We start from the raw sequence: 21758 nt of genomic DNA, 5'->3' as shown, positions 1-21758 counted from the left end.
TTGTAGCTGGATCGGGCTCAGGTCTCTAACCTTCTAAGTCTCGCCTCCGCTCTGCCCTCTGGTGGTGGTCTCTGTCCCGCACAAGAGGAATGAACTATTTAAGGAATTTCCGGAAACAGGGGCGTGACGACTGAGAGTATATTTGCATACCCACAATGCACTGCACTGAGGACAATTTTTCAATATAAAAATGGCTGTATTCTTTTTTCTTTGAACTATTTTCTCTCAAAAGTGAGAATACTTTCATAGAATTGCCTGAGAAAAGACAGGTATGAACGGCTCTGTCAGTTAAATAATCACTATTACTGTGTTAGGAGTAACAGTTACCTGAGCAATGCGTGCCGCGAAGTTGGGGTATACTCTGGTTTCTCTTCAGATCGTATAAATCTTTCGCCTTTTACTAAAGATTTCCGTGGAGAGGAACAATTCTGAGTTTTTACCCAATTTTTTGAGGCCTTGCTTTTGCAAGGCTAATAATGGTGTTAAAAAGTAGACTGAACTTGTTGGTGCTTAGTTTAGACTATGGAGTACTAGTGAGTAGGTAATATTTAGTGTTTGTCTAGAATATATCAAAGCAGCGGTACTCAGCTGGCGACGCTGTTTAATCATACTCAGGGATGAGTTTAAAAGTCAACTTTGAAAAAAAAAAAGTCAACTTTGAAAACCTGAGTATAACTCGTTGACTTTCTATGTATACTTGTGAAGGTTTTTTTTTCTAATGATAGCTTAGTTAAAAAAAAACCAAAAGTCCCAGTTTTGAACTTACTTGTTTAAATTTAGGCGTCAAGAAAGAATTTTGACGCTGCTTAAAATAGATTTGACAAACACGGCAGGAAGTAAATTTTTAACCTGTCTCATTGGCCAGAACTGAGCTTCCTGTTCCCAGCTTGCTTAGCTGTAAAGTATGTTGGGAAATGTAGTCTTTCTCCTAGGCAACCATGAGTTTTGTGAGGTTTGCGCTGGCGGTAATAAACATGCCTGCTAATGCAAGAGAGTTAAAACACACGTGTTGGATCCCTGGGTCAGGAAGACCCGCTGAAGAAGAGCTTGGCAACCCACTCCAGTAAGTCTTGCGTGGAGAATCCCATGAACCTGGTGGGCTACAATCCATAGGGTCCCAAAGAGTCCAACACGACCCAATCGGCTTAGCACGCGCACAGGAGAGAGAGGGAATGTTGTTCAGTTGCTAAATGGTGTCTGACTCTGACACACACCACCCCCCCGCCCCCGCCCACCCATGACTGCAGGATGCCAGGCTTCCCTGTTCTTCACTGTGTCCCAGGAATTTGCTCAGATTCATGTCCATTGAGTTGGTGGTACTGTAGAATCTTCTCCTCCTCTGTTCCCCGTTCTCCTCCTGCCCTCAATCTTTCCCAGCATCAAGGTGTTTTCCAATGAGTCGACTCTTTGCATCAGGTGGCCAAAATATTGGAGCTTCAGCAACAGTCCTTCCAATGAATATTCAGGGACGATTTCCTCTAGAATTGACTAATTCGATGCCACTGCAATCCAAGGGACTCTCAAGAGTCTTCACAATTTGAAAGCATCAATTCTTTGGGGATCTGCCTTCTTTATGGTCCAACTCCCACATCCATACATGACTACTGGAAAAACCATAGCTTTGACTATACAGACTTTTTTGCAAAGTGATGTCTCTGCTTTTTAATACACTGTCTAGGTTTGTCATAACTTTCCTTCCAAGGAGCAAGTGTCTTTTATTTTGTGGCTGCAGTGATTTTTGGAACCCAGGGAAAGAAAATCTGCCTGCTTCTGCTTTCTCCCCTTTTATTTGCCATAAAGTGATGAGACAGGATGCGATGACCTTAGTTTTTTTTAAATGTCGAGTTTTAAGCCAGCTCTTTCACTCTCCTCTTTCAATCTCATCAAGAGGCTCTTTCTGCCATTAGAGTGATATATTCTTAGAGAGTGAATACTGGAGAAGAAAACCAGCTGTGTCTGCCCCAGTAAAGGAGGGAGAGAATCCATCCCCAAGTTCATTCCTTGGGCTCCATTTCTTTGCTTTCCAGGCTCCTCCCTGTGGTCATGGGCAGGGAGCCTCTCTGAGGCTGGAACAGGGTTGTGGGGATTACCCCTTCCCAGGGCCTTTTGATGTTCTTTTGTAGAGAACCAGGACACCAGGTGCAGGGAGCCTAAGGCAACTGCCCACAGTCTAGCCCTGCTCCACTGGGGAGGGTAACTTACTTTCCTCTCCCTTAGACAAACTGCTCCTCTCACAACCAAATCTGTTCAAGCAGAACTAAATCCTAGTGGCCAGTGATTTCTTGGGCTCCGAAGGCTGAGTGTCTACCTAACACAGGGATTTTAACTTGCGTGTTCAACTTTGGCAAACAAACAAAAAACCCTGTTGTAATGAGCGCTCCTAGCACCCAGATTACATTCTCCAAACACCATTCTCGATTAAAAGCTGTCTCCTTGGAGAAATGGCCGTCTGGTTCTTGGGAACCTCTTCAAGATGCTGTTTCCTGGCTCATGGCTGGAGTCAGCCATGCCCAGACAGATCTAGACAATCAGCTGCTAAGATCAGAGAAAGAGAGAACTAGATACTCTATGCCCCCAGGTGAAAGAGCGTTCTGCTCCCATTAAGTAATCTTGCCAGGAAAAATTGAAGTTGAATCTGATCAAGACTAGATCTGACTACCAATTAACAGAAGAGCAGAGCACAGTGGAGCTTTTCTGCAGCACTGGGGGGGATGAATGCAACCAGCAAAGTCCTGACTGCAAGGAGCTGTTTGGGGCAAACCACCAGATTTCTTCAACAAATAAATTGCAAGAAGAGAGAGAGAAGAAAGGGAAACTTATATGTTAATAGAGAGTTAAAAGCAACCTGTCTCACTGTGCAGAACTTGATGGGATCCTGGTTTAAACATACAGTATTCAAACTTTATTACATTTATGAGATGTCTTTGTTTTTTAATCTTAGTGGGTCTTTGATGATTTTAAGGAATTATTGGAGGATTTTGGATATGATTATCATATTCTGGCTACAGTTTTTGTTGTAACCGCCTTATACTTAGAAGTACATACAGAAATATCTACAGATGAAATGAAATTATTATATCTTGGGTTTGCTTCAAAATTGTAGGACTACAAAAAATGTGCCCCACAAAAAAAATTATTTATGAAAAAAGTAATAATGTGAGTGGGAGAGAAGCGGTTGATGGCTGTTGGACTTGATGATGGGCACACAGCTGCTTAGTTGCTTCAGTCGTGTCCAACTCTGGGGGAACCTATGGACTGTAGCCCGCCAGGCTCCTCTGTCCATGGAATTCTCCAGGCAAGAGTACTCGAGTGGGTTGCCATGTCCTCCTCCAGGAGATCTTCCCAACCCAGGGATCGGACCCGGGTCTCCTGCACTGCAGGCAGATTCTTTACCACTGAGCCACCAGGGCAGACAGAGTTTCTTTATTCTATTAGGTCTACTTATGTATATGTTAAACATGATTCATAATTTTAAAGTTTTGAATAGATTTTTTAAAACAAATTTGTGATTGGTAACACATGTGCTTCTGTATTAATAGATGAAATACTGAAATCTAGTGGCAAATCTCATGATTACCATAATTTCAAAGTCCATAATGAACATAAACAATATTTCAAGATGCTTGCCACCCCTGGGCGTGTCATGAATGTGTCTGTGATTACTGACAATGATGCAAATGCCAAAGTTAATCAATCACAAAAGGTAAGGTTGAATTTCAGTTAGAACTTAGTGAAAAAAAATTTTTTTTCAATCCAGCTTTGCAGATCTCCTGAATGCTATCCCTGGAGCCCACGTTTAGAAGCCCTGATTTACATTCCCTGGTCTCCAGGCACACTATACAAACGATTCCCCCTTGTGTGTGGCGAAGGTTTTTAATTTATCAAAGCACTTTCGCATAGTCATTTATTTTGTGGGAATTCTTAACCGTCTTCCGAAGCTGGAAAGTTTATTAGACCCATTTTACAAGTGGGAACCTAAAGTGTATGCACTTAACTCACTTGTTGAAGGTTACACAATGATAATGACAGACCCGGAGATCGAATGCAGGTCCCCTAACTCCCAGCCCACTCCCTACTTTTTCCACATCCAGCGCTCATCCCCTAAAATGCTGCCTAGTTGCTTTTTCTCAAAGTTTTCCTTTGAGGGAAGCCACAGCTTTTCTCTCCTCAACTCACCCACTCACTCTTGTCTGTTTGGTCATCTCTCAGGAGCATTATCCCGCTCAGCCCCACCCCAGCCCACCCTGCCCTGGCCACCAGCCCTCATGTTGATTCCTCTGGTGCTTGCAGGCAACCGGGAGCTCTGATTTCCAGCACTCTCCTTCACACACTAGCAGAGGTGATAATTAACCTGCCCCTGGGCAAGTGTGTCAACCCTGCAAGGTTGTCAGTGACTTCTGGCAAGTCTCTGTCACTGTGTCTCAGTTTCTGCTTTTGTAAAACAGGGTCATGAACTGTCCTCCTTGGTTTTGGGGGAAGCTGTGAAGACTGGCTGAAGTCATGATGGTAACCAGGTGAGAGAAAGTGATCTATCCATGCGAGGAATTACTGCCTGTAAAGTTATCATTGCCATGGATTAGGGCCAGAGCCCATCTATCCCCTTGCTTTTTACAGATCGCTGAGGTGAACCTTCCCTCCTCTGCCTCCTGTACAATGTCACGAATCTCTGTCCATAGTTCTTCAGGCACTCTATCAGATCTAATCCCTTGAGTCTATTTCTCACTTCCACTGTATAATCATAAGGGGTTCGATTTAGGTCATACCTGAATGGTCTAGAGCTTCCCTGGTGGCTCAGACGGTAAAGAGTCTGCCTACAATGTGGGAGACCCGGGTTCGATCCCTAAGTCAGGAAGATCCCCTGGAGAAGGAAATAGCAACCTACTCCAGTACTCTTGCCTGGAAAATTCCATGGATGGAGGAGCCTGGTAGGCTGCAGTCCATGGGGTCACAAAGAGTCGGACATGACTGAGTGACTTCACTTTCTTTCTTTCTTTTGAATAGTCTAGTGGTTTTCCCTACTTTCTTCAATTTAAGTCTGAATTTGGCAATAAGGAGTTCATGATCTGAGCCACAGTCAGCTCCTGGTCTTGTTTTTACTGACTATATAGAGCTTCTCCATCTTTTGGCTGCAAAGAATATAATCAGTCTGATTTCAGTGTTGACCATCTAGTGATGTCCATGTGTAGAGTCTTCTCTTGTGTTGTTGGAAGAGGGTGTTTGCTATGACCAGTGCGGTCTCTTGGCAAAACTCTATTAGTCTTGCCCTGATTCACTCTGTACTCCAAATTTGCCTGTTACTCCAGGTATTTTTTGACTTCCTACTTCTGCATTCCAGTCCCCTGTAATGAAAAGGACATCTTTTTTGAGTGTTAGTTCTAAAAGGTCTTGTAGGTCTTCATAGAACCATTCAACTTCAGCTTCTTCAGCATTACTGATCAAGGCATAGACTTGGATTACTGTGATATTGAATGGTTTGCCTTGGAAATGAACAGAGATCACTCTGTCATTTTTGAGATTGCATCCAAGTACTGCATTTTGGACTCTTTTGTTGACTATGATGGCTACTCCATTTCTTCTAAGGGATTCTTGCCCACTGCTAACTGCTACTGCTGCTAAGTCGCTTCAGTCATGTCCGACTCTGTGTAACTCCATAGACGGCAGCCCACCAGGCTCCCCCATCCCTGGGATTGTCCAGGCAAGAACACTGGAGTGGGTTGCCATTTCCTTCTCCAATGCGTGAAAGTGAAGTCGCTCAGTCGTGTCCGACTCTTTGCAACTGCATGAACTGCAGCCCACCAGGCTCCTCTGTCCATGGGATTTTCCAGGCGAGAGTACTGGAGTGGGTTGCCATTGCCTTCTCCAATTCTTGCCCACAGTAATAGGTATAATGGTCATCTGAGTTAAATTCACCCATTCCAGTCCATTTTAGTTCACTGAACCCTAAAATGTCAATGTTCACTCTTGCCACCTCCTGTTTGACCACTTCTAATTTGCCTTGATTCATGGACCTAACATTCCAGTTTCCTATGTAATATTGCTCTTTACAGCATCGGACTTTACTCCATCACCAGTCACATCCACAACTGGGTGTTGTTTTTGCTTTGACTTTATCTCTTCATTCTTTCTGGAGTTCTCCACTGATCTCCAGTAGCATATTGGGCACCTACCGACCTGGGGAGTTCATCTTTCAGTTTCTTATCTTTTTGTCTTTTCATACTGTTCATGGGGTTCTCAAGGCAAGAATACTGAGTTGGTTTGCCATTCCCTTCTCAAGTGGACCACGTTTTGTCAGGGATCAAGATCATCCCCAAGAAAAAGAAATGCAAAAAGGCAAAATGGTTGTCTGAGGAGGCCTTACAAATAGCTGTGAAAAGAAGAGAAGTGAAAGGCATAGAAGAAAAGGAAAGATATACCTATTTGAATGCAGAGTTCCAAAGAATAGCAATGAGAGATAAAAAAGCCTTCCTCAGTGATCAGTGCAAAGAAATACAGGAAAACAATAGAATGGGAAAGACTAGAGATCTCTTCAAGAAAATAAATAGAGATATCAAGGGAACATTTCATGCAAAGATGAGCACAATAAAGGACAGAAATTATATGGACCTAACAGAAGCAGAAGATATTAAGAAGAGGTGGCAAGAATACACAGAAGAACTATACAAAAAAGATCTTCAAGACCCAGATACCCACGATGGTGTGATCACTCACCTAGAGCCAGACATCCTGGAATGCAAAGTCAAGTGGGCCTTAGGAAGCATCACTATGAACAAAGCTAGTGGAGGTGATGAAATTCCAGTTGAACTATGTCAAATCCTAAAAGATGATGCTGTGAAAGTGCTGCACTCAATATACCAGCAAATTAGGAAAACTCAACAATGGCCACAGCACTGGAAAAGGTCAATTTTCAGTGCAATGCCAAAGAATGCACAAACTACTGCACAATTGTACTCATCTTACACACTAGCGAAGTAATGCTCAAAATTCTCCAAGTCAGGCTTCAATAGTATGTGAACTGTGAACTTCCAGTTGTTCAAGCTGGATTTAGAAAAGGCAGAAGAACCAGAGATCAAATTGCCAACATCCACTGGATCTTTGTAAAAGCAAGAGAGTTCCAGAAAAACATCTACTTCTGCTTTATTGACTATGCCAAAACCTTTGACTATGTGGATCACAACAAACTGTGGAAAATTCTACAAGAGATTGGCATACCAGACCACCTGACCTGCCTCCTGAGAAATCTGTATGCAGGTCAGGAAGCAACAGTTAGAACTGGACATGGAACGACAGACTGGTTCCAAATTGGGAAAGGAGTGTGTCAAGGCTGTATATTGTCACCCTGCTTATTTAACTTATATGCAGAGTACATCATGAGAAATGCTGGACTGGATGAAGTACAAGCCGGAATCAAGATTGCCAGGAGAAAAATCAAAACCCTCAGATATGTAGATGATACCACCCTTATGGCAGAAAGCAAAGAGGAACTAAAGAGCCTCTTGATGAAAGTGAAAGGCGAGAGTGAAAAAGCTGGCTTAAAACTCAACATTCAGAAAACTAAATGGCATCCAGTCCCATCACTTCATGGCAAATAGATGGGGAAACAATAGAAACAGTGGCAGACATTATTTTCTGGGCTCCAAAATCACTGCAGATGGTGACTGCAGCCATGAAATTAAAAGACGCTTGCTACCTGGAGGAAAAGTTATGACTAACCTAGACAGCATATTAAAAAGTAGAGACATTACTTTGCCAACAAAAGTCTGTCTGGTCAAAGCTATGGTTTTTCCAGTAGTCATATATGGATGTGAGAGTTGGACTATAAAGAAAGCTGAGCGCCTAAGAATTGATGCTTTTGCACTGTGGTGTTGGAAAAGACTCTTGAGAGTCCCTCAGACTGCAAGGAGATCCAACCAGTCCATCCTAAAGGAATCAGTCCTGAATATTCATTGGAAGGACTGATGCTGAAGCTGAAACTCCAATACTTTGGCCACCTGATGCGAAAAACTGACTCATTTGAAAAAACCCTGATGCTGGGAAAAATTGAAGGTGGGAGGAGAAGGGGATCACAGAGGATGAGATGGTTGGATGGTATCACCGGCTCGATGGACATGAGTTTGAGTAAACTCCGGGAGTTGGTGATGGACAGGGAAGTCTGGCGTGCTGCAGTCCACGGGGTCACAAAGAGCCGGACAAGGCTGAGCAACTGTACTGAACTGAGGTGAACCCATAAACTCCAACCCTCTAAACTTATCACTACTTTCTTCCCTTCATGGATTGTATACTCCAGACAAACTGATGTATTACTGTCCACTTGCCTCCCTAAACTTCCCCATTTCTGTATGCTTACCCATGCCCTGCCCACTGCCTGGACGATCCTATCCCACAGCAAACACCCATCATGCTTCAGGAAGCCATCCCTGAGCCTCTAGTGGAGGTTAGATGTGCCAGCCCCATACTTCACAGCCCCAATCACAGTATAATTGTCCGTTTTCTTATCTGTCTCCCCTTTAGACTGTCCATTCCACCAGCTCAGGGTCTGTACCTGACCTCTTTCCAATCAACAAGATTGCTAAGGGGATTTGGTAAAATACAGGCATTGAGAGCCCCACAGCAGATAAATGGGATTGGAGGTGTGTGTGCGTGCTCAGTCACTCTGTTGTGTCTGACTCTTTGCGACCCCATGGACTGTAGGCTGCCAGGCTATTCTGTCCATGGCATTCTCCAGGCAAGAATGCTGAGGCAAGTACCGTTGAACCTAAAGTCCTGCCCAGAGAGACTTTTGGATTAGAAAACAAAGCATCCCTGCATAGAAGAAATTGGTGCAGCTCTGAGCAAATACACAAGCAGTTATTTCCAAAATACACCCATTGTGACTTGGCCAACTGGTAGGCCCCTCTAGTTTTGGAGCTGGCAGACCTGGGACACATCCCAGACTCCACAAATTATGTGACCTAGTGCCTTATCATCTTGGAGCCTTACTTTCCTCATCTGTAAAATGGGAATAAAATTTGCCTTCTAGGGTAACCAGAGGCCTGTGCCTTGCTGCCAGGCATCTATTTCCTCTCCTTCCTGACAAGAGAACTCCAAATTTCCTTTAGCTAACCATTCCTCTCCTGTGGTCTTCCCAGGTGGCACTAGTGGTCAAGAACTCACCTGCAAATGCAGGAGACATAAGAGACAAGGGTTCCATCTCTGGGTCAGGAAGATCCCCTGGAGGAGGGCACAACAACCCACTGCAGTATTCTTGCCTGGAGAATCCCATGGACAGAGGAGCCTGGCAGGCTACAGTCCATGGGGTTGCAGAGTTGGACACGACTGAAGTGACTTAACACACATGCATGTATGTATACATTATTCTCTGTGTAGTGGTTTGAGATTGACCCAGTGCCTAGCTCTGAGGTGGCCTGAACGGTCTAACCTAGTTAACATATCCCTTGCACCCTGGTCATAGTAATTGACTCAGGCATGGGCTGTCCAATCAGAGGTGAACCTCAGCACTTTGGGTAGAAATGCTGGGACTTGGACTCTGCTGGCCTTGTTAAGAGGGCAAATGGCCATAACTGTGGCCATTTTGTTTCCACAAGCATGGCCCATCTGAGGATGGAAGCCAATCTACAGGAAGTAGAGCTAAGAGATGGATCCTACTGAAATTATTTGATTCCTGCATCAAGCCATTCCTGAAGTCCTCCTGGACTATACTGTTAAGGAACCACTACTTTTATTTTGGTTTAAGCCAGTTAGAATTAAGTTTTTATCACTTGCAACCCCAAAGTTTTAATTGAAACATCAGGGTTGAATGACATAAGGCATACAAATGTAATTCAACAAGTATTCTTTAAACACCCACCCTATGCCAGGCATTGTGCTAGTCTCTGGTCCATCCAGAGTGAAAAACAGGTATAGCCACTGCCTTCGTGGACCTTGAACTAGTGGAGAAGTGCCCAGCATGCAGATGTTTGTCAAAGGTAACCGTTGCCCCTTTTACACCCAAGGGTCAGATATATGCAAAGCCTGCTAAAAGAATCACCATGAACATTTACTGAGTTGAATGATTTTATTTGAAGCTTCCATTGGTCAAAGTCCACAGGAGAGGCTCTAGGAAGCAGGATTGTGAGACTAGGTGGCTTGTTCATGGTCAGGCTATTTGCTCAACCACCACCTGCCTGCTGAGATAAGCCTCCTTTCTGCAAGGTGGCAAGTGCCCTCAGCAAGTGGGGTGATCAGCCCAATCACCGGACCCCTAAGCTGATGGCAGAAGGTCAGACCACTACTGCTTCTTGGGGTTGGTGGGGAGGTGAAAACAAGACCCCAAAGTGCAGAGTATCTTGTTCTTAAGGGTTTTTTTTTTTTAAGGTCAGGAATCCTTTTAAGGACCTGAGGAAAGTTACAGAAACTCTCCTCATGAAAAAAAAGAAAATATATACATATAAATGTATATATATATATATATATACACACACATATATATGCCTATATACATTTTGCAATTCCAGGGATTCACAGGTCCCTTGAAGCCAGGTTACAGACTCTTGAGCAAAACTAACTCTAAAGATTTTTTTAATCTAAGATCCTATGAATGTTTGTATTCTTGGCTTATTATCACCTTGAAAAGTTGCATTCCCCCACTGGAAGAATATGCCTGTCTTAGTCCACTTGGGCTTCTATGGCAGAATACCACAGACTGGGTGGCTCATAAACAACAGAAACCTATTTCTCACAGTTCTGGGGGCTGAAAGTCTGAGACCAGGGTGCCGGCATGATAGGAATCTGATGAGAGCCCTCTTCTGGGCTGAGACAGTTGTCTTCTCTCTGTGCCCTCACTCAGCAGGAAGAGGACTGGGGAGCTCTCTGGGTCTCTTATAAGGGCACTAATCCTGTTCATGAGGGCTCCACCCTCATGACCTACTCACCTTCCAAAGGCCCCTCCTCCAAACTTCATCACGTAGGGGGTTAGGTTTTAACATATGAATTTGGGGATCCCCAACACTCAGTCCATAATAGCACTCACAGGAGAACTCAACTTCCTCTTGGAAAAATTGCCCAGAGCTAATCATGGATGCTAATCACGGACCTCATGATTAGTGTCTTACTGAAGCAAAAGCTTGTGTGCAGGCAGCTTATTTGTAAGAGCTCCCAGGGGACAGCAGAGGGAGACTGGGCGAGGGTAAAATGGAGGGAGCGAAAGCAAATCAAGGGTGTCTTCCTGAATTCTTCACCACTGTGGGCAGCAGGGGCCTGATCCCATCTGAGAAGCAGTTTAGGAAGTCTCTCACAATTGTCCACCCAGGGGATGGTGGAGGGAGCACTGGCTCCAACTCCCAAGGGAGAAGGGCTGCCCTGAGCGGTGTTATCCTGGCCTGCTTCAAGGCTACACACATGCTGAGTGCAGAACAGCTTCCTGAGGTCAGAGAGAAGCTGAGGCCAGGTGCTGCCAGGAACCCACCTTGGGAAAGAGCTGGTGGCTGCAACCATGGCAGGAGTGAAAAGTAGCCTACGAGGATGTGAGCTGGGGCATGAGATGCCAGGGAGCTTGTCGGTCTTCAGGGAGTTAATACATTTCCAAGCCAAAGTTTTAGCTGCTAGGAAGTGCTGGATATATGCGATTACATTTTCCATACCAGGTGTCTGCCCCTGAAAAGCGACTTGACCTAGCCTCTTTGGATGGCATCACCGATTCGATGGACATGAGTTTGAGCAAGCTCCGGGAGTTGGTGGACAGGAAAGCCTGGCATGCTGCAGTCCATGGGGTCACAAAAAGTCGGACATGACTGAGTGACTGAACTGAACTTTCTCTGGTGCATTACTGGACCATGGGAGGCAGACCCACTAGGGTTATAGATGGCCTGCTCCCAACTGAGGCCAAACTGGAGGCACTGCAGAGGCTCATGGCAGAAAATGCATTACCCCACCCCATCCCACAGGGGCCATCAGAGGAATTCGAAGGGAGAGATGGAGGGTAGGGGCTGAGAGAGGCTGGGCCAACAGCGAGCCCCAGCTTACATCCCTGCTTGAGCTGCACAGACTTGAGCAAATTATTTTTTTAAAATTTTATTTATTTTTGGCTGTGCTGGGCTAGGTCTTCATTGCTGTACTGGGTCTTTCCCTAGTTGCGGTGATGGGGCCTACTCTCCAGTTGTGGTGTTCGGACTTCTCATTGCGGTCTTTTGATGAGGAGCTTGGGCTCTAGAGTGCAGACTCAGTAGTTGTGGCACAGGGGCTTAGTTGCCCCGTGGCACGTGGAAACTTCCCGGACCAGGGATCGAACCCATGTCCTCTACATTGTCAGGTAGATTCTTTTTAAATTTTATTGTTTTTGACTGCTCTGGGTCTTTGATGCTGTGTGGGCTTTTCTCTAGTTGCAGCAAGTGGGGGCTTCTCATCACAGTGGCTTCTCTTGTTGCAGAACACCGGCTCTAGGGCACACAGGCTTAGTTGCTCCACAGCATGTGAGATCTTCCTGGACCAGGAGTCAAACCCCTGGCTCCTGCATTGGCCAGCGGATTCTTTACCACTGAGCCACCAGAAAAGCCCTAGCAGGTGGATTCTTAACCAGTGGATCACCAGGGAAGTCCTGAGCAAACTATTCAGAGGTCATTTCATTATCTCTTAAATTGGCACCTTAACCCTCAGCAACCTCCTCCCCACGGGGCTGTGTTGATGTAAAATACCTAACGCCCAGGCTCGCTTCAATGAGACCTATAAATCACAGATACTCGTCTACTGAAATTAAACTTGCTAGGTCAGTATTTTCCAGGCACAGGTACGTAGGCTCATTTTTACATGTACAGGAGCCCACACCATGCCTTGCCTCAAGTTAAACAGGAGGAATGGGAGCCATGAAGCACTGCTCCTGTGGCCAAGTAGCTTCCAGTTGAATGCAGTGATTAGAGGCCACGTCACACTGTGAACCGCAGTCTACCTCGCCCCCTGCCAGCCAAGGGTCCCCTGGCTGGAATCAGGAAGCATTCAATGCTCTGCACCCTGAGAGCAGGAGAGGATGGTACTCAGGACTGAAGCATCTGGAAAACCAGGGCTACTCAGAGAAGACCCTGAGGCACTTTTTTTTTTTCTCTCTCCCAGCTGCCTGCTGGGGGCCAGACCCTTGGGACCTTGGCACCGAAACCAGGTGAGTCAAGCTGCTCAAAACACACACCTAGGAAGCAGGGTGACGGTCCCCAAGGTGGACTGCCATGCTCAGCATGGCCCCTTTGCTCCAATTCTCCCCACAAAGGATTCAGACCTTAGCTTCCAGAACTGGCAGGAGGACTGCTTCCCAGGTGGCTCAGCGGTAAAGAACCCACCTGCCAATGCAGGAGACTTGGGTTGATCCCTGGGTCGGAAAGATTCGCTGGAGTAGAAAATGGTAATCTGCTCCAGTATTCTTGCCTGGGAAATCCCACAGGGCCTGGTGGGCTACAGTCCATGGAGCTGCAGAGTCGGACAAGACTAAGTGAACAGCAGCAGCAGTCCTACGGGCAGCAAGACCAGGGCAGGCAACTCCAGGCTCTTCAGGGCAGGCTGGGGGTGAGGCACCGCAGCAGGAAGGGACCTCGGTGACACTCCTCGAGTAGCCCCCTCTGCCAGGACATGCAGCAAACCCCAAGGAGGGTGGCAGGGGCCACATCCACATGATCTGAGGGGGCTCTTCTGAAGGGGAGAGGATATGGGAAAAGAACACTGTCACCACAGCGGGGCCTTGTGCTTCGGATTCTCCCCCAGTCTGGTGACTGAGGAAGGTCTGATGCCTCCAGAGGTTTTAACCACACACAAACCGCTCATGGAAGTTTGAAAGAGATTTATTTAAAAACAGAACGACAAAAAAAAGCTTTGGTATTCCAAAACCCAACAATCAACAGTCACTGGAAAGTTAAACACCTCCCCTAAGGCCCAGAGGTACAAAACCACGGTCTCCACAGGCTCATGGTAAGGACACGATGTGCAAACCCCAGGGTAATGGAGACCCACCCTCTCCATGAAAGCAGCCTACAGGGCTCCAAACCTCCCGGAAATCACCGCCAAGATTCACTACCGAAGAGTGGGTGCAAAAGTCATCTGGCAAAATCTCAACAATAAATTATTAATAAAAATTCATTCAAGAAAAGAACACATTAAATTAGGAAAAGAACACATTTTTTCCTAGACAAGTCTTTTCAAAAGAGGGTCTATTTCCTGGGATAGAAGAAAGGGAGAAAGTGGAAGGAGTGAGTTCAATTTCAAGTATTTTCCATACAGGTTCATTTTATTGAATCAAAAGCTTACAAAAAGTCCATCGGCCCCTCCCCTCCCCTCCCCGATGCAAACTCTTGAACATCCACACGCACTTCTGAGTCACTGGTGTCCCCCAACAAGGCACAAAAGGCTGGGTGCTTTCACAGGATCCCTTGTTCGCAGCAGCAGGACTTTCAGTGCTGGGCATCTTGTGCAAGTGGCGACTGAAAGCAGGACTGATGTCACTCAGACACTGGGATCTTCCTGTTCAATCAACAAGACAGGACATTACTGCACACGCCAACCCCAGTGGACAGCTACAGCAATCTTGAGGGAAGCAGGTGATGGGAACACACTGCTAGCATCCCATCCTGGCTCGCAGCCGGCTGGGATGATGGTGCCCAACCCAGAGATAGGCTACAGCCATCCTGGACTCAGGGCCTGGGCGTCTCCTTAGGCAGGTGCAGCAAGTTCACAGGCTCTGCTCTGGCCAGGCCTGGCTTCAGGGATGGGAGGTCACGGGGCAAGATCCGAGAAGACAGCTTGGCCTGTCCCCCTGATCAGCTGGGAACCATGGCTGGATGGAGCTAGGCCAGATTAACAGCAGAGAAGTCCACCACCCAGCAGAGAGAAGCAGCCCGCCCACCTGCTTCACTGAGGCTGCCAGACCCATGCAAATGCAATGCAGCCCGTGACAGCCACCCGGGAAGGCCATCTGCACATTTCTCTTTGATCTGACTTCTGTGTTCCTCACGCTTGACAAGCTCAGACCAGCCTCTGATCCTTCTCCCACGCCTTTAGGTCAAGTGCTACTTCCTTCTCTGAACCAGAAGCCACTGGGAGCACAGACCTGGAGCTAAATGTACCCTCCACCCCACTACAATCTAATGAGAGGAATGGCAGGCGGCCTCCCCCAGGGACACCCATCCTGAACTCCAAGACATGTTTCGATGAGAGTTCCACAGTCATCATGGCCCAAACCATGGCTTCCTGGGAGCAAAGATGTTTCAGGTAACAGGAGGGAAATGATCTTGTCCTGGCTCACTGCATGGGACTGACCTCTGAACTCGGTAACAGGCTCTCAGGGGTGGGGGTGCAGATCTCATCAGCAGTTTAGGTACAGGCTTCAAGTCCATCTAGGGGTTTGTGGCAGGTATTTTTAACTGCTGAGATTTAGGATGTGGTGACAGGACTGCCTACGTCCCTGTGAGGCCAGCAGACTATCTACGCATGTCTGGATTCCACAGCTGCCCTTCCAATGGGCTCCTCTAAGAAGGTACTTTTAAATGTCCTCTCAAAGCATACCTGCTCCCCTCTGTGATGAGGACAGAGGACACTAGCTTAAAAGGACGCTTCACGGGAGGGAGGTTCAAGAGGGAGGGGACATATGTATACCTATGGCTGATTTACGTTGATGTATGGCAGAAACCAACCCAACGTTGTAAAGCAATTATCCTCCAATTAAAAATAAATTAAAAAAAAAAAAAAAGGATATCCCACCACTCCCCCAGCCTCACTCTGTCCTAGACTTGGGACAGAATACAAGGCTGGGGCCCTGGGCGCTGGAGACACAGGGGCTTTCTACCTTATTCCTGAAGAAGGGCTTGGCGCCAGGCCCACAGTACTCATTGTAGATGAGCTTGAAGAGGAAAAGGTGGAAGAGGGTGATGAGGGAGGCCACGCTGAACCAGAAGAGGAAGGGCAGCCCTGGGTCCTGCTGGGCCATGTGCTCGTCGTGGGCCAGGATGGCCTTGAGGTGCAGCGTGTGCCGCAGGTCTTGCAGGTGCGTGAGGTCGGTCGAGATGTAGAGCAGCGGCGTGATGGGCTGTGTCACCATGACCGAGAAGGTGTGGCCCTGGGGCGCCGAGGTCAGCTCCACAGGCTCGTCCAGGCAGCCCGCTTCGCAGGCGTAGATCTTGACGAGCTGGCCTCGGGACTCTACAGACACGTGCAAGTACGGCTTGCCCTCAGCGTCTGCGAGCACGGCCAGGTTGATGTGGTCGTTCTTGTAGCGGATGCCGTGCAGGGCGTAGCTGTTGTGCAGCACGTCAGGGTCAGCTTGGAACTGGAGGTGGTTCTCGGTGAACTGCAGGCCGCCGAAGCTGAGCACCATGCCCTGAAGGATGCCGGGGGCGCCCGCCCGCACCAGCCCCTTGCAGCCGCGCTTCTGCAGGGTCAGCCTCCACAGGTCCCAGAGCTGCAGGATCTGCTGGACGGAGGATAGGCGGCCTGGCCAGAGGTTCTCAGCGTGCATGGTGGCATGGCCGCTGAAGCAGTGATCTTCGTAGTTGAGCGTCGACTCCATCTGGTCCCGCTCCCTGTGGCTCAGGTCGGGGCTGAGCAGCGGGGCCGGGGAGCAGGACAGCATGTAGTACAGCGTCAGGTTCACGGTCAGGCCAGATGGAGTATGGGCATCAGTGATCTTCTTCATTTCCACACCTGTCATGCCATAAAGGTTGCATGTTAAGGAGGATCAACACTGCTGGGAGGCTGAGGTTATGAAACAAAGATCAAGAGCAGCAGAGCTGGGGACTTCCCTGGTGGTCCAGTGGCTAAGACTCTGTGCTCCCAATGCAGGGAACAAGGGTTTGATCCCTGGTCGGGGAACTAGATCCCACGTGCTGCAACTCAGAGTGTATGCTGCAAATAAAGAACCTGCATGCTACAACAAAGATCAAAGATTCTGAGTACTGCAACTAAGACCTGGTGTAGTCAAATAAATAACAAGAGCAACAACAACAAAAAGAGCAGCAGAGACACAAAGTTTTTGTCCTGATAAAAACAGCAGTTCTAGTCTCCCTAGAGTTCGGGGGAACATTATCCTGCCTGGCTTCCTCACATAACCATGTGGAGCCCCGAGGGCCTGAAACCTGCCAGGGGGGCTCCTGCCAGAGTCCAGAAGAACACAGACTTAGCCAAGCCTATGACGCCAAGTCAAAAGGCCAGTCCCCTGTCTCCAGAACGGTCACCTATGCCCTGGCCGGTCATAGGCTGCTTCTGTCTCCTGGGCTCATAACCTCAAACAACATCTGATCAGAAGAGCTCCCAGATTTGTATGAACGCTAGCCTCAGACAGCTAACCGCACATGTGGTGTCTCTACCTGGATGTCTGACAGGCATTTTGAACCTGAAGGTTTGAATTCTTCCAGTCCCCCCCAATCCTTCCTTAAATCATCTCCAGACACCTGCTGGCACCCTCCCCACAAACTCAGGAGTCACCCTCACATTCTCACTCTTCACTGCCAGTCCACTGAAAGCCCCAGCGGCTCCAGCTCCGAAAGTATCAGAGTCATCCACCGTGGCCTCCACAGTCACAGCTCTGGTCCCAGCCACCCTCCCCTCACCTCGGCTCCTGCCAAAACCACCTATCTGGTCTCCAAATTCTACTGCCCCCCGCCCCCACTTACTGTCTATATGCTGAGACAGCAGCCAGTGGGACCCTTAAAAATGTGCACCAGGGACTTCCCTGGTGGTCCGGCAGTTAAGAATCCACCTTCCAATGCAGGGTACGAGAGTCTGATCCCTGGTTGGGGAACTAAGATTCCACATGCCACGTAGCAACTAAGCCCGTGGGCTCTGGATCCCACAAGCCACAACTAGAGAAAACTGCATGCTGCAACAAGAACCTGGCTCAGCCAAAAAATAAGTAATTTTTTTTAAAAAAGAAGCCCAAGCTTGTCACCAGCTGAAACTGTGGGGAACTGAGGAAAGACTCTGGGGACCAGCCAGGCCCTTCATTTATCCTTTACCAACTGATCCTTCCCCCCACCCCCCAAACCACTCTGCTCAAACCAGGCTTCATCTACAAGAACAAATAACAATAACACCTGCCCTTTACGCACTTCTCTCATTAGACTCTGCTGAATGTCTTCTGAGGTAGGCGTTACTATTATCATTGAATACAGGCCGAGAGAGAGTCAGCGACTGGTTCAAGGTCACGCAGATACTAAGTGGTGGAGCAAAAGAGTCAGCCCCAGACCCAATGGCAAGCCCAAGTATGAGCCACCCTAGGACCCCCCTTCAGTGTCAGCTCTGCTGACTTTGCAGGGGCATCCCCAGGGTGGGCTGTGCTCACCCTGCTTCAAGGTGTGGACGCCCGACAAAGCCGGACCTCACCTGGACTGAAGAGCTGAGCCCAGAGGCGCTGGTGATCCTGGAGCAGCTCAGCTGCTGGCATCTCCAAGAGCTCCAGCATTTCCTTCCGAGCCAAGTCCTGGAGCACCTTGAGCTCCTTGGCTGCTTTGCTTTTGAGCACCTGGGGGTTAAGGGGGCCAGAAACGTGTACCACCCACAGCACAGTCTCGTCCAGCTGCGCCTTGGGAGCCACCTGGAGACGGTCCACTAACTTCTTGGCGGCCACCACCACCAGGTGCACCAGCCCCGTGGGAACAGGCGGGGACCGGCCAGAGTAGAGGAGGAACTGATGGTCTCCGACCTTCTCCAGGGTGCTGGTGAAGGCCCTGGGGGCCGGGCCGGCAGTGGGCCCCACAGTCTGCAGCGCGGCCACGCGTTCCGTGGGGTTGTTGAGCTGGATGCGCTGCAGATAGACGTGGGGTCGGCCACGGTGAGCGAGAAAGTCCTCCTGCAGCAGCACGCAGTCTCGGCCGGATCCCGTGAGCAGGCCAGAGGCCGAGGCGGGGCCCGGGCCGGGGGCCACAGGGCCGGGACCCGAGGTCCCCAGCTGCAAGCAACGTACTCGCCGCAGCAGCCCTTCCCGCAGAAGCAACACTGACTCCCCAGCTTCAGGGAGCGGGCTCAGCGGGCGCAGCTGCACGAAGGGCACGAAGTCCGGCGCCACGGCGGGCTCCCGCTCCCCAGGGGTCACCCACAGCCGGTTGGCGACCACGTCCAGGGCCAGAAAGCCGTTGGCCACCAGAGATGGCACTCCAGGGCCCAGGGGCACAGCCTCGCCCCGCTCCCGCAGGCTGCGCCAGGCGTGGGTGGCCGCCTCCAGACAGGCAGAGGGCTCGGCAGCGCCCGGCTCGCCGTGGGGCCAGGGCAGCAGCTGCAGGCCGCCCGCCGCCCGCCGCGCCCCGGAGCCCGCGAACCAGAGAAGCAGCACCAGGAGGCCGAGCAGGCAGAGTAGGCGGCGGGCCCAGCTGCTCGACAGCAGTCCCGGCAGCCCCTTAAGCCGCTGCTGCAGCCACATCGGGCCGCCAGGCGCGGGCGCGGCGCGGGGGCGGCCGCCGGGCCCGCCGCCCAGCCCACCGGCCCGGGCGCCCGCGCCTCACTCCCGGGCCCGGACCGCAGCGCCCACCCCGGCTCCACTCACAGGCGCCGCGGCAGCCACCACAGCTGCTTCCTCCTCCTTCTCGCTTCCCTCCGGCCGTCAAACAACACCGGCCGTCAAGCGCCGCCGAATCTTTTGCGACAGATGGAAAAGAGGCGGGTGGAGGAAGGGGAGCGAGCGGGCCCCACAGGAGGCGGGGCCGCAGCAAGGAGCGGGCGGGCGCCGCCGGGGGATGGGCCACCGGTTCTTCGGTTATGCCAAGTCCGAAGGAGTCCGATCGGGGTCTGTGGAAGACTGGACGCTTCCAGCTCATGGAAAGAAAAAAAAAAAGCCACCGCGCAAGCCAAACCTAACACGTGTCGGGCCCCATCTGCTACTGATGGATTCAACAGCCCTAAGATTTTTAAAAAATAAAAACTTTTTTCTGTAAAAATGATCCTCACTGCAAAAATACTTAACAACTGCGCAGAATAGTACCCCCCTCCCAAAAAAAAGAAAGAAAAAGAAAAGAAAGTAACCACTGTCAATCAGATTTCCTAGGATATATTTTGTTGACACTTTTCCAGACCAGTCTGGCTGCATGTACAGTATGTATGGGACACAAACCAGTTCCAGGACACTCCATTTCTCTACCATACCAAGTCATCTTCTTCTCTTTCTTTTAGATAAATAACTTTTAATTACTTATTTATTTGGCATGTGTCAGCATGCGGCCTCTCTAGAGGGCTTAACTGCCCCGAGACATGTGGAATTTTCCCAGACCAGGGATCGAACCCATGTCCCCTGCATTGGAAAAGAAAATGAAAGCGATAGTGGCTCAGTCCTGTACGATTCTTTGCAAGTCCATGAACTGTAGCCCACCAGGCCCCTCTGTCCGTGGAATTCTTCAGGCAAGAATACTGGAGTGGGTTGCCATTCTCTTCTCCAGGGGATCTTCCCGACCCGAGGATGGAACTCTGGTCTCCTGCATTGCATTACTATCTGAGCCACCAGGGAATTCTTAACCACTGGACCACCAGGAAAGGCCTCTAAGTCATCTTCTTGATGTCAGCTGTGAGTTTTAACTTATTAAATAACATAAAACACTAAAGCTGCATGCTTTGAAAATGCTTTTCATTTGTGAATTATCAATGCAGAAGAGAAATTTTGTTTCTGGGGGGAAAAAATTCAATCAGAGCACAGGAGAAGACAATGGGACGATTGTTTCCGTTTTAGTTTCAGGACATTCCAAAGTCAGACAGTGTGCTTTCCAGTTGTTGAAAATTATACGGTCATTTGAGGTGGCTTCTTGTGAGCTGTGTGCAGACGCAGATGTGTTTGCTGAGTTCTAGGGCCAGCACCCTAAGAGAAGGCGACTCTCCAGGTGATCCTTCAGTATGCTCACCTTTTTATATTTTTAAGATCATTATCAAAACATACACACAGACTCTTAACTCCCACAAGGATTTCACAAGCCCACAGGACAGCTTCATGAATGTGCAGGAATCCATAACCTACAGTTAGACAGATAGGATCCATCCAACCAACTCAGCAAGGCAGAAGTACTTGGGAGGAACAGTGAAATGAGAGCAAAGAACTAAACCAGGCTTGATCCCACCTGTAAAATGGGGATGACCAGAGAACCTGCCTCTCAGATTTCTGAGGAATAAATAAGTTAATACAAGCAAAGCAAGCAAGGTGCAAGTACACAGTACATGTAAACCTATGAAATTGTTTTTGCTACTGTAAACATCTGTGTGATAGACATATAGCTTGGTCTACTTTTGAGATTGTTTCTGGGGGAGCAATTTCTGGAAGTAGATTTCTATGTCAAAGAGAAGGGCCACTGTTGGTGCTCTTAACTCCCTTGTTGTTGTCATTATTGTTGTTTAGTCACTAAGTTGTATCCAACTTGACTCTTTGCGACCCCATGGACTGTAGCCTGCCAGGCTCCTCTGTCCATGTGGTTTCCCAGGCAAGAATACTGGAGTGGGTTGCCATTTCCTCCAGGGAATCTTCCCCACTCAGGGGTGGAATCCCCATCTCCTGTATTGGTAGGTGAATTCTTTACCACTGAGCCACCAGGGAAGCCCCCTCTCTCTCTTAACTTCTTACCACTCTCAAACACCCCAGGGGAAGGAATCACAGGGTCAGCAATATAGCCACAACAAAGTCAGAAGGTCAGGAGAAAGGACCTTGGACTTCCCTGATGGTCCAGTAGTTAAGAATCTGCTGGCCAGTGAAGGAAACATGGGTTCAATCCGTGGTCCAGGAAGATCCTACATGCTTGGAAGCAACGAAGCTAGTGAGTCACAACTACTGAAGTCTGAGGCTCTGGAGCCCA

At 48.8% G+C, this 21758-nt stretch overlaps 1 protein-coding gene and 1 non-coding gene across 3 annotated transcripts; one reads left to right on the top strand and one right to left on the bottom strand.

The window, feature by feature from the left end:
* Positions 1–356: 356 nt before the first annotated feature.
* LOC122708425 lies at positions 357–472 on the top strand. The gene has a single exon (XR_006345197.1). It is a non-coding gene; the product is annotated as a U5 spliceosomal RNA (small nuclear RNA).
* A 13745-nt stretch (positions 473–14217) lies between these two features.
* KIAA2013 (KIAA2013 ortholog) lies at positions 14218–19763 on the bottom strand. 2 transcript variants are annotated; one of them, XM_043923894.1, is made up of 4 exons: positions 19449–19763; positions 18322–18850; positions 15791–16644; positions 14218–14469 (listed from the first exon to the last, which is right to left on the bottom strand). In XM_043923894.1, exons 1-4 carry the CDS (start codon positions 19746–19748, stop codon positions 14452–14454), a joined length of 1701 nt encoding a protein of 566 aa, XP_043779829.1. In that variant the 5' UTR covers positions 19749–19763; the 3' UTR covers positions 14218–14451. The 2 variants fall into 2 exon arrangements, with proteins under 2 accessions (XP_043779829.1, XP_043779828.1); XM_043923893.1 differs by having other exon boundaries at positions 18322–19548.
* Positions 19764–21758: the final 1995 nt, after the last annotated feature.

The sequence above is a fragment of the Cervus elaphus genome, chromosome 14 (genome assembly GCF_910594005.1).
Source record: "Cervus elaphus chromosome 14, mCerEla1.1, whole genome shotgun sequence".
Classification (NCBI taxonomy): domain Eukaryota; kingdom Metazoa; phylum Chordata; class Mammalia; order Artiodactyla; family Cervidae; genus Cervus; species Cervus elaphus.
Note: the sequence above shows the minus strand (reverse complement) of the source record. Positions and strands in the feature narration are given on the sequence as shown.

Coding starts and splice junctions, on each gene's coding strand:
- KIAA2013 (XM_043923893.1), bottom strand. CDS start 19,354: ATGTGGCTGCAGCAGCGGCTTAAGGGGCTGCCGGGACTGCTGTCGAGC. Junction 16,645..18,321: donor GGCTCAGCTCTTCAGTCCAG/GTGAGGTCCGGC, acceptor ATGGCATGACAG/GTGTGGAAATGAAGAAGATC.